At 42.2% G+C, this 12,661-nt stretch overlaps 1 protein-coding gene across 6 annotated transcripts in view; it reads left to right on the forward strand.

Annotated features, from left to right (window-relative positions):
* The first annotated feature begins 1,222 nt into the window (after window positions 1-1,222).
* Window positions 1,223-12,661, forward strand: part of KATNAL2 (katanin catalytic subunit A1 like 2) — a 57,407-nt gene continuing 45,968 nt past the window's right edge. For 4 of the 6 annotated variants that reach the window (XM_073343479.1, XM_073343480.1, XM_073343481.1 and 1 more), the window contains exon 1: window positions 1,223-1,370. In XM_073343479.1, the coding sequence (XP_073199580.1) occupies window positions 1,320-1,370 (51 nt within the window). In that variant the 5' untranslated portion in view covers window positions 1,223-1,319. Of the gene's footprint in view, window positions 1,371-6,273; window positions 6,348-12,661 lie in introns of those variants that run through there. The other 2 variants (XM_073343483.1, XM_073343484.1) reach the window with 2 other exon arrangements.

Raw genomic sequence — 12,661 nt, forward strand, 5'->3', positions numbered from 1 at the left:
ATTCCTTGAGTCGGAGACGTCGAAAATAGGATTCTAGGTCACCACAGAACTGTATCATGTTCGTGGGGGTGGAGGGGCAGAAGGAGAGGTCCCGAGATAGAACAGCTGCTTCTGCTGGAGGTATTGGTTCATATTCTGGTTCATATTCATATTGGGGGAGGTTTAGATTGGATATTAGGAAAAACTTTTTCACTAAGAGGGTGGTGAAACACTGGAATGCGTTACCTAGGGAGGTGGTAGAATCTCCTTCCTTAGAGGTTTTTAAGGTCAGGCTTGACAAAGCCCTGGCTGGGATGATTTAACTGGGAATTGGTCCTGCTTTGAGCAGGGGGTTGGACTAGATGACCTTCTGGGGTCCCTTCCAACCCTGATATTCTATGATTCTATGATTCTCTGTGTATATATAAAGTCTGCTACAGTTTCCACGATATGCATCTGATGAAGTGAGCTGTAGCTCACGAAAGCTTATGCTCTCATAAATTGGTTAGTCTCTAAGGTGCCACAAGTCCTCCTTTTCTATATACACAGAGATCATGAAACAATACCACTTCCACCCCCCACCTCATGATCTCTGTGTGTATATAATGTCTGCTGCAGTTTCCACGGCATGCATCCGATGAAGTGAGCTGTAGCTCACGAAAGCTCCTGCCCAAATAAATTGGTTAGTCTCTAAGGTGCCAGGAGTCCTCCTTTTCTTTTTGCGAATACAGACTAACACGGCTGTTACTCTGAAACATGTATAGACAGTTGTTCTGTGCCAGTCACAATACGCCTTGGCAAGGAGAGGGAAGCTAATGGCAGAGTGGGTACGTATCGACAAGTGTCTTGTACTGCTCACAGTAGGCCTGGGCCTTGAGCCAGGGGCTAACGGTGGGGCCCGCCTCAGCCGCGGGGCCAGGAACTGCAGGCGGCGCAGCCCATCGCAGCTGAGCCCTACCTCGCCCCAAGCTCTCAGCAGGCCAACACCTGCTTACTGGCTCAGGAGTTTAAAAAAAAAGGGGGGGGGGCCGCCACTGCCCTATGTGGTGATTGGACAGTTTCACAGGCGGGCCCTGCTCCCTATATGGCGATTGGGCAGTTCGTCAAGCAGCCCCCTCTTTTGATTGGACAGTTAGATAGACAGTCTCCACCTCCCGGGGCTCTGATGGCTTCGGACTGCGGACAGAGCCCGCTGATTGGCTAGTTCCTCAGACAGCCCCTCCCCCTGTGTGGTGGGTGGATGAGACGCTGTGGGGTGGCTGCCCCGCGTCTCCGAGCCGGTTATACGCTCCCGCCGGTGCGGTGAGTGAGGCGGGTCTTTCCCCGCAAAGCCCGCACCCATGGAGCTTTCCTACCAGACGCTGAAGACCACCCACCAGGCTAAGGAGGCGGTGAGTGCTGGAGAGAGGCCGCTGCGCTTCTCCGTTACTATAGAGACCGGGCGGCTGCGGGCGCCATTACTGCGCATGGGCAAGAGGGACCACCCTGCCGGCAGGAGGAGGGCCCCGCAGAGAGGGAGGGTTCAGTCAGTGCGCAGGCGCTGGGCGTTCTGCCCTCCTTGCTCCCGGTTGTCAGTTTCCAGGAGCTTTTGGAAATTATTCCAGGAGGCACCTCTCTCTATCTTTAGACTCACAGGACTGGAAGGGACCTGGAGAGGTCACCTAGTCCAGTCCCCTGCGCTCACAGCAGGGCTGAGAATTATTTAGACCCTCCCTGGCAGGTGTTTGTCCAACCTGCTCTTAAAAATCCCCCATGATGGAGAGTCCATAACCTCCCCCTAGGCAATTTGTTCAGGTGCTTAACGATCCTGACAGTTAGGAAGTTTTTTCTAGTGTCCAACCTAAACCGCCCTTGCTGCAATTTAAGCCCTTTGCTGCTTGTCCTGTCCTTAAAGTTTGAGAACAATTTTTCTCCCTCCTCCTTGTAACAACCTTTTATGTACTTGGAAACTGTTATGGTGTCCCTTCTCAGTCTGTTCTTCTCCAGACTAAACAAACCCAGTTTTTTTCAATCTTCCGTCATAGGTCACATTTTCTAGACCTTTAATCGTTTTTGTTGCTCTTCTCTGGATTTTCTCCAATTTTTCCCCATCTTTTCTGAAATGTGGCACCCAGAACTAGACACAATACCCCAGTTGAGGCCTAATCAGTGCGGAGTAGAGTGGAAGAATTACTTCTTGTGTCTTGCTTACACTCCTGCTAATACATCCCAGAAGGATGTTTGCTTTTTTTTGCTGCAGCAGCGTTACACTGTTGACTTATATTTAGCTTGTGATCAACTAGGACCCCCAGATCCCTTTCTGCAGTACTCCTGCCTAGACAGTCATTTGCCATTTTGTATGTGTGCAGGTGATTATTCCTTCCTAGGTGGAGTACTTTACATTTGTCCTTATTAAATTCCATCCGATTTACTTCAGACCACTTCTCCAGTTTGTCCAGATCATTTTATTTTGAATTTTAATTCTGAATTAATTTAAGGTGTCTAAATACCTTTGAAAATCTGTCCCTCAGAGACTTGACCAAAGGTGTTCCTGCAGGGCCAGCCTTCGGGGTGGGTGGGCAGGATGATTGCTTTGGGTGCCAACTTCTGGGGTGCCACATTGCTTCACCATCCTTTTCTTTTGGGTTTTGCTTGTTTCCTCTGCACCGGGCCGGTTTGGGGGTTTTATTTTTGTTTTGCTTGTGCAGTGTTGGTTGGGGTATTTATTTATTGGCGGAGCAGTTGTTGTTTTTTTTAATCATCCTGTGTGTGTGTGTGTTTGTGCTGAAAATGTTCTCCATCCTGGGCAGCAAAAAATTGCAGAACACTTAGAGCAGTCCTGAGTTCCTGTTTCCCACTCCTGTGCTCAGATTCCTGGACTGCAATTCTTTCCATTTATCTTCCTCTGCAGATTTTTGTGGTTTCTTGCATCCCTAGGAATGGCATTAAAAACAATCAATGGCGAATGTTTGCAATTCTATAAAATAATTAAAATCACAACTACCTTAAAATATTGACCAAAACATACATTTTTTTTATTTTAAAGACTTTACTTACTTTAAAGCCTTGAATTGAGGTGGTCCAGCATATTTGACATCCTTCTTCTTTATTTGCTCTTGACTGTGCAGTAAGAGCTAGTTCAGTAGACTGTATTCCTTAACCTGTCCCTTTAGCGCCACCTGCTGGCTAAAATAATTTTTAAAAATCTGTTCTTATCAATCGAATATTTGATATAATGAGCTGGAGCGCCGATAAGAAGCGCAGTCAAGAAAGTAACAGATACTTTCCTCATGGATTGTATTTTCTAAATGGACAACCAACCTAATTCTCAATTACTGAGAGACAATCTCCGCTCATTGATATATTTTGCTTTCCACAACCAAATCTCTGTACAGCTTTTCATGAGTGATGTACCCGAGTAATCTGATTCTAATATCTAAACAGTATTGTTAAATCTATTCATCTAAATTTGGGTTGTTGCTGATCATGTATTTTATGTATTATATGACTTTTAAAAACTATATTTGTGGATAATCTTAGCACTATACCCAGATGTACAGACACACTTTTCCCAGCCTATGTATTACATATATATATATTTAACATTAGCTTTAATGTAATTTTTTAATCAATTGAGTATTTATTCAACTTCTGTGCCACAGCCTCATTCGTACCTGTCAGGGCAAGGAGAGAACTGGGCCAAGCTTCCCCCTCTCTTCATCCCCCGCTCTTGAGACACTATATGGGATAGGATCCCCCTACCCCTCTGGGGAGAGAAAAGAAAAGGAGCCAGGCAAGGATGAGCTCCACCCTGTGGACCCAGCGTATGTCCTCAGTGGCCTGTCCTGCCTCTGGGATAACAGCTTTGTCCTGCTACTAGCTAATGAAAGGTACCCTGCATCTGGAGCTGTAATTTCTATCTCTGGTAGATGTACATGAGCTAGCTTTGATCAAAGTAGAGTGCTAAAAATAGCAGTGTAGCTGCGTAGTATAGGTGGTGGCATGGGATAGCCAGCCAGGTACAGTCTGTTCCTCGGTAAATAATCAGGCAGCTTGTCCACAGCAACGCTGCCATTTTTAGTGCTCTAGCATGATCAAAACTAGCATGTATACCTCTACCTGAGCTGGAAATTATGCCATTATACAAATAGACTGGTACAATAAAGTTGTTTGTCTTATTTAGAAAGTCAAGGACTAGGAAGTTATGAAATGTCAGGTTTGTGGTTGTCCATGCGACTTTAATTCAGGTCCTTTGTGTATATGCATTATGATACAATCTTTAATTACAAGTTCACATACTATTATTTCCACTAGACCCGTGCCTTATTCAGTGCATAGGTTGGATGCACACAGACACAGAATTAAAGTGTCAAGGGCAAGTGTATATCTGGGATTTTCTGTCTTTTGAGTGAAGTACTTTGCAACAAGTACTTCTAATTTTTTATATGTAATATACATTATAATGTAGAAAATAGGATTAAATAATAACAAAGAATTATAGTTAAATTAATCCCTGGTGTATGTGGAGTTACACTGAAGTCCCTGAAATCAGTGGAGCTACACCAGAAACTAGTTTGACCCATAACCTGTACCTTTTTAAAAAAAAAAAAAAAAAAAGATTTGGAATTAAATATGGGAACAGTTCAGTTTTAAAATTAAACTGGTTTACAAACTCATGTGTCTTTAACAGCTACAAAGAAACGAATACATGACATTTTTATTTTGTTAATTTAGAAAAAAACACTAAGTGTTGGAGCTAATTAGTGAAGTGCTCAACTATTTAGCTTTTAAAACAAGATCATGTTTAAGTGCCTTAAGCTTTTATTAATTGCATGGACCCAAAAAATTCTCTATAGTAATTGAAAATGTAATTACGCACATTTTTTGTTCTTATAAGAATAGGAGCTTATTAAACTTTAAACACTTAAACATCTATTGAAATACCAATGACTATAAACAACATGCCATTCTAAATACTAATTAAACAGCAAGGCTAAATCACTATGAAGCTAAACTGAATTTTAAATAACTTTTTACTTGTAAGTGCTCCTTTTCTTTCACATATGTATTAGATTTTACCACTTCCTTGCTAACCAGAGCTGAAGTCCTTGGTGTGATGATAGTTTGTCAAAGTTTGCTTTCAGGCTGTCTGCTGGTATGGAATATACCGGGTGGGGTGACTCAGTGGTTCATTAGATTTGTTATGCAATAGAAGATCCATCCTGTAAGGTTTTCAATGGCTCCAACTCCTCTTGACTTCAGTGGGGCTCATCAGCATGTCACAGGATTGGGATCAGAGGCTTACTTCTCTATATTTTTGGTTCCGATCCAACCTCGGTTGGTTGATAATGAAAGTTGCTATCATCTGATTGGCTCATTAGTGGCCTATGTGAGATGATTCGGTAGTCTTAGGGCTTGTTACACAAACATTTAGTTTTGTGGAAAGCTGGGAAGGGGTGAATCTATTTTCACTGTTGTGGATTGTCTATGAGGACCCTGCTGACATGCATTAATAGTTCATTAATGCGCTTTGATCTAGTCCTCGTTGAAATGGGACTAGGTCAGAGCACATTAATGGACTGTTAATGTGCCTCAGGAGGGTCCACATGGACAGGTTTCAGAGTAACATCCGTGTTAGTCTGTATTCGCAAAAAGAAAAGGAGTACTTGTGGCACCTTAGAGACTAACCAATTTATTTGAACATGAGCTTTCGTGAGCTACAGCTCACTTCATCGGATGCATACCGTGAAAACTGCAGCAGACATTTATATACACACAGAGATCATGAAACAATACCTCCTCCCACCCCACTGTCCTGCTGGTAATAGCTTATCTAAAGTGATCATCAAGTTGGGCCATTTCCAGCACAAATCCAGGTTTTCTCACCCTCCACCCCCCGACACACAAACTCACTCTCCTGCTGGTAATAGCCCATCCAAAGTGACAACTCTCTTCACAATGTGCATGATAATCAAGGTGGGCCATTTCCTGCACAAATCCAGGTTCTCTCACCCCCTCACCCCCCTCCAAAAACCACACACACAAACTCACTATCCTGCTGGTAATAGCTCATCCAAAGTGACCACTCTCCCTACAATGTGCATGATAATCAAGGTGGGCCATTATCATGCACAGGTTTCTACACCACAAAATTAACCATCACAGGTCGCACTCTTAGTGTCAGTTTCACCAGAAGACAAACAATGAATGGGCCATGGAGACTAAACTACCCTTTCATTTTTAGGAGGCTTCTTCATGGGGAAATTTTTGGCAAAAAGGCCTACCATCGCTATCAACAGTGGGAGCAACAGTACTGTAAACAGTCTTAGAGCATGCCTACCAGATTGCGCTCCGCACAAGACACAGCGGAGAAGGTGGTGCCATCACCGGTATGGGAAGTGAACTTAGGTCTCCAATGTGAATGTGCTAACCACTAGGTTGTAGAATCATTCATGCTGTCTCTGGCTCAGTGAATATTTAAATGTTTCTATCAAGTGGAACCACTTCAGCAGGAGAGATTGAGACAAATCCCCCCAGAATACCCTACAGCTCTGTGGTTAATGCACTCTCCTGGGAGGTGGGAGCCCTAGGGTCAGATAGAGTGGAGATTTGAACCTGAGTCTCCTACAGCCTGGGTAAGTGCTCTACCATTGGGCTAATGGATATAAGGGGGTGGGAGGCACCACAATCCCTCCCACCCCCGGCATCTCCAGTAGTAATAACTCCAACCCCTTTCCCACCCCTCAAACTGTAATTACAGAAAGACAAGTCTTCTAGGATGAATTGTAAAAGGGCCCCAATTTTAAGATTATTTTCAAAACACTATCTGTGAGAGAATCGCTCATCCCACCTGTGCCAAAGTTTGTTTTTATTTGCTGAGAACATGCCACAAAGTTAATCTGTCTTCTTTCAGCATCCCTGCCAATGCACTTGTGATTGTACAAGCAAATTATCCCAGACTAGAACTTAATAATAATAATCTGCCCTTTTCATCCTCAGAGTGCTTTATAAAATATTAATCTTCACACTGCCACTTGGAGATAGGAAAGTATTATTGTACTTGTAATAAGGACAGGGAAACTAAGGCAGAGGGAGTTGTAACTTTCCCAAGGCAACAGAAGTAGGGAGTGTTAGAGCTTGGATTGTAATTTAATGCCTCTTTCTTGAACTGCCTCATCTTTTTCCCTTTAGAAATCTGAAATTAAGCTTATACACCATGACTTAAGTAAAATGAGAAACAATTTTCAAATCCTGGGAAAATTTCATGTAAAAATGTTTCCCTCTTTTCCACTAGATGGCTCTGCACTTAAATCAAACTTCCAAGGGAAAAGATATGATAGCTGTGATGACCCCCTCCCTTGCCTCCCAGTTTTTCTACAGATTAATAAAAGCCTTCTGGAACAAACAGAGGGATAGTCACCAGCCTTAAAATAAAGTAACTGCCATATTATCTCAAATACATAAGTCAGAAGGTGAATGGCATTGTCGTTAGATGTTTGGCTGCATGTGTGTTCTCTCTCTGTGTGGCATCCCAGCTCTCCGCAGGTAGCTGACACAGCAGACCTCGAGCGAACTGCTCAATGACCACAGTGTGCATTAAGGTACAAAGGCACCCAGCCAGGTTTATTGTCGACAAAGCATGGTCTTAGCTCCCCGAATCAATGTCTAGAGTTACACTAGCACATGTATGCCCATGACAATGGACGCAGCTCAGTGAATGGCGGGACTTTCCATTCCCCGTTGGCTGACCAAAGACATTCCCTCTGAGACTCCATTTTATGGACCAATACAAACAAGTTATATATTGCCCCTCTGACGTGGTTAGTTACTGCCCCCTGATGTGGATTGTTACCACTCGTTACCTTGTACATACTGGTTCGATCAAAACATCTCTATCCATTATATTGTCATCCTGACCTCATCTTTAAGAGTGTGTTCCTTTTATTTTTGGGGGGCGTGTTTATAACATACCTGGTATGGGGTGTTCTTGTACCATCCTTCTGGAATGTGTTTGCGTGAGTTTGCTGTGCCTAGCCTTTCTTAGGAAAGTGTGTGTTTTTGCAGTACCAGTCCTGTTCTTGCCAGGCTCTGTGAGCATGTACACAGACAGAGCATGACTCCTGCTTTTACAACCTTGCTGACTTTGCTTTATATTAGCAAAGCTTTGACCACTACTTTAGCCCAGATAAAAGGGCTTATGTCTCAGGCTCTCTTCCTGCTACAGGCATATGGTACCCTCCATGCTGCAGAGTGTAGAGGGGAGCGGAATAGTTCTAATCTGACCAAGGAGAGGAAGGCTGGCTATGCACTATGTTACACTACCCAAAACCACATTTTGGTACCTTTCTTCTTTCTGTTGTTGCTGTGATAGTGCACAGTTCCAGGAGACAAAGGGGAACTATCCTTCTACATACATATTCCTTTTTGAAGTCTATTAGGACGTAAAATGATAAATCATAAGTAGTTGTTATGAACAGTGGTAACTCTGTGGCTTGTCTGTGAACTCCAGATGGACAGATGCAGCAGGAATTAGTGCTTTGGCACTAAAGGACACATAGGGGCAGGTTCTAGTGTGGATAGGTCAAGGATTTGTGGGTTTATCTCCTGCAGATTTATTCTCTACCACTTTGGCTGGACAATTCCTCTTCCAGATCCATTTTGCCACAGGGCCCACCTCCTGGGGGAACAATGTGGCAATGTGCTAGAAGTCATGGTTTTATCCTGTCCTTTTGCCTTTTAAGGAACAAGGGGGAGGATTGGTCCCTAAGGCATTGTAGCACTGGTATTTTATTTATAGTAAATGTTATACAGTGAAACCTGCATTGAGAATCACCTCTAATAGTAAATGCAGCCCCATCTTAAGTGAATACTTCCACATATCCCCAGGTTTTGTATACAGTTGGTTCAAATTTTGTATCTGATATCAAAGATTAACATTTACAGAAACCTAATTTCCATGTGGAACTACTAGGGCTGTCAAGCGATTTACAAAAAAAAATTAATTGCGATTAATCACACTGTTAAACAATAATTGAATACCACTTATTTAAATATTTTTGGATGTTTTCTATATTTTCAAATATATTGATTTCAATTACAACACAATACGAAGTGTACAGAGCTCACTTTATTTATTTTTATTACAAATATTTGCACTGTAAAAAACAAAACAAATAGTATTTTTCAATTCACCAAATACAAGTACTGTAATGCAATCTCTTTATCATGAAAGTTGAACTTACAAATGTAGAATTATGTACCAAAAAAACCCTGCATTCAGAAATAAAACAATGTAAAACTTTAGAGCCTGCAAGTCCACTCACTCCTCCTTCTTGTTCAGCCAATAGCTCAGATAAACAAGTTTGTTTACATTTGCAGGAGATAATGCTGCCCACTTTGTTTTCAATGTCACCTGAAAGTGAGAACAGGCATTTCCATAGTACTGTTGTAGCCAGCGTCCCAAGATATTTACGTGCCAGATGTGCTCAAGATTCATATGTACCTTCATGCTTCAACCACCATTCCAGAGGACATGCATCCATGCTGACGGGTTCTGCTCGATAATGATCCAAAGCAGTGCAGACCAACGCATGTTCATTTTAATCAGCTGAGTCAAATGCCACCAGCAGGAGGTTGATTTTCTTTTTTGGTGCTTCGGGTTCTGTAGTTTCTGCATCCGAATGTTGCTCTTTTAAGACTTCTGAAAGCATGCTCTACACCTCATCCCTCTCAGATTTTGGAAGGCACTTCAGATTCTTAAATCTTGGGTCGAGTGCTGTAGCTATCTTTAGAAATTTCACATTGGTATCTTTGCATTTTGTCAAATTTGCAGTGAAAGTGTTCTTAAAACGAACAACCTGTGCTGGGTCATCATCCGAGACTGCTATAACATGAAATATATGGCAGAATGCAGGTAAAACAGAGCAGGAGACATGCAATTCTCGACCAAGGAGTTCAGTCACAAATTTAATTAACGCAATATTTTTTTAACAAGCATCATCAGCATGGAAGCATGTCCTCTGGAACGGCGGCCAAAGCATGAAGAGGCATATGAATCTTCAGCAAATCTGGCACATAAATATCTTGCGACACCGGCTACAACAGTGCCATGCGAACACCTGTTCTCACTTTCAGGTGATATTGTAAACAAAAAGCGGGCAGCATTCTCTCCTGCAAATGTAAACAACCTTGTTTGAGCAATTGGCTGAACAAGAAGTAGGACTGAGAGGACTTGTAGGCTCAAAAGTTTTACATTGTTTTGTTTTTGAGTGCAGTTATGTAACACAAAAACTACATTTGTAAGTTGCACTTTAATGGTAAAAAGATTGTACTACAGTACTTATATGAGGTGAATTGAAAAATACTATTTCTTTTGTTTATCATTTTACAGTGAAAATATTTGTAATAAAAATTAATATAAATTGAGCACTGCACACTTTGTGGTCTGTGTAATTGAAATCAAAATGTATATATTTGAAAATGTAGAAAAACATCCAAAAATATTTAATGAATTTCAATTGGCATTCTATTGTTTAACAGTGTGATTAATCATGATTAATTTTTTTGAATTGCGTGAGTTAACAGCGATTAATCGACAGCCCTAGTAAATACCACTTCAGTTCACACAATGTCCAGTTAAGAGTCTAGCTATTCATTTGTCAAGCTATTCACACCAGTTTTGTATGTGCATAAGTGGCATTTGCACATGCAGATCAGACACATGCAATTGTTTACACACAGCAGGAAGTCCCATCTTTAAAAATTAAGTCCTTAAAGATCAGACTCTATTAGACAAGCAAGCCCTTGGGTGATCTTTTAGGACAGATTTCACTGCATTCAAAAAATACTAAGTAGGATCACTTGTTCAACATATTATATGTTGATGTTAAATAAATATAACGTTTATTTTTTTAACCAAATGGGAGCCAGAGTTATACTGTTCACATTTAGATGCCTTCCAAACTTTAGTGGAAACTGGTGCTACTAACTTAGTTGCCTAAGTCTGGGTTTAGAAATATCTGATCTTCCTGTAGCTCCAGGTTCAAATCCCAGATAGATTGGCCAACCTCTTCTTTCTAAGATACATTCCCTACAGTTTATATTTTTTTCCAGTAAGATCTTAAAAACTGAGGGCATATTTGGTCTGTGTGGGCACTGAAGACCTTCTGACACATCTCATCAGAAGGAAAACATGAGTGTCTTTGCTGAACTTTCTCCTCTGGCTAGTGTGCATTATACAATATGCTGTGTAGTGCTCCTTCACACAGAAGTAGCTGCAAGTGAGTGATTATGTATGTAAATATTTTGTAGTGCACTTTAGGATAAGCAGGACCATTTAAATATTTATTGTGAAGTATTAATACTATTCAGGCCTTTCATATTAATCTGTGCTGAGGAACATATGTAAATATGGAACTGACTCCCTGCCCAAGTTATGGGGAAACCTTACTTTAGTCACTCTGCTTTAAGAGTTGTCTGGTCTTGCAGTGGTTCAAAATGGTTAATTTTCATAAGAAGCAATTTCTTGCATGACCGAGTAAGCTAGTCTTTCCAATACAAAGTTGTGACCCTAGGCACCTTTGTATTCTCACTGCTGCAATAATTATACAAAATATGTCTTGTGAGGTATCACATAAAAGCTAATACACTTTATTAATATCCTTGTAAAATGCATGTGTTAACATTATAGGTGAAGTTACAAATTCCCTATGTATGATGTTGCTAGAACATGTTTAAGACCACAGAGCCTGGCCTAGGTAAAGGTCATAAACAGGTCTGTCCTAGACAAAGGAATATGAGTTTACCTCAGTTTACATATTAGCAGTAAACAAAAGCTTTGACCTAAAGCAGCTGGGGTTATCCTGATCCTGAACTCAAGGGACAGAATTAACATGACTCCTGCACCCCAGAGAGATGCAGGAGACTGAATCCCCAGAAGGCCTTCGTGTTTTATAAGACAAAGACAGCCCTTTGGTGATGAGACTCCCATCTTTATCTTTCATCTTAGGAGACAAAGGAACCAACTGAGTTGATCTTCATGATGAGTCCTGGCCAGGCTGGCCAGTAAAAGCTGGAAAGAAGACTGTGTTACAGCCAGAACAAGGGTGGTCATACCTAGTGGTCAGAGCAGAAGTTGAGAGTCAGGCACCTGGAGGTCACAGTCCAAGATAGGTCAGAGGGCAGACAGAGGTTCAGGCATTAAGAGGGAGGCAGGGTCAGGTTACTGGGAGGACAGAGTCCGATACAGGCCAGATGGCAATCTGAGAGCCAGGTATCAAGAGGTGGGCAGGGTCAGGCACGAAGTTAGTTACAGATGGCAATCGAAGAGCAAAGCTGAGGACCAACCAGGGTCAGAAGCTGGAATCTAGGGTCTATTGGAAGCAGGGTCTGGAGCAGAGCCAGGCAGGCATTCTGTGTTGTTCGTGGCTTCCTGGTTTAAGTACTGGTACTGACCAATCAGTGGGCTGTGAGGAGCCACCACTTTGGTCATGCTGGGCAGTACTTCCTGCTGAGCCTAATCTCACAGGGTCCTCCCATGGGAGCTCACCCTAAACCTTCAGTGGTGATGCCGAGGTGTCAGCAGCCCAGAACCCCTTTTGTCCCAGGGTCCAGCCCTGCAGGTTCTTTCATCATTTCCCCCTTTTTGGGCTGGTGCCGAAGGCTTGTCTGGGTGAGCCTTATGGAATTCTTCCACCAGGTCAGG

Source organism: Lepidochelys kempii, chromosome 5 (genome assembly GCF_965140285.1).
Source record: "Lepidochelys kempii isolate rLepKem1 chromosome 5, rLepKem1.hap1, whole genome shotgun sequence".
In the NCBI taxonomy this organism is placed as follows: domain Eukaryota; kingdom Metazoa; phylum Chordata; order Testudines; family Cheloniidae; genus Lepidochelys; species Lepidochelys kempii.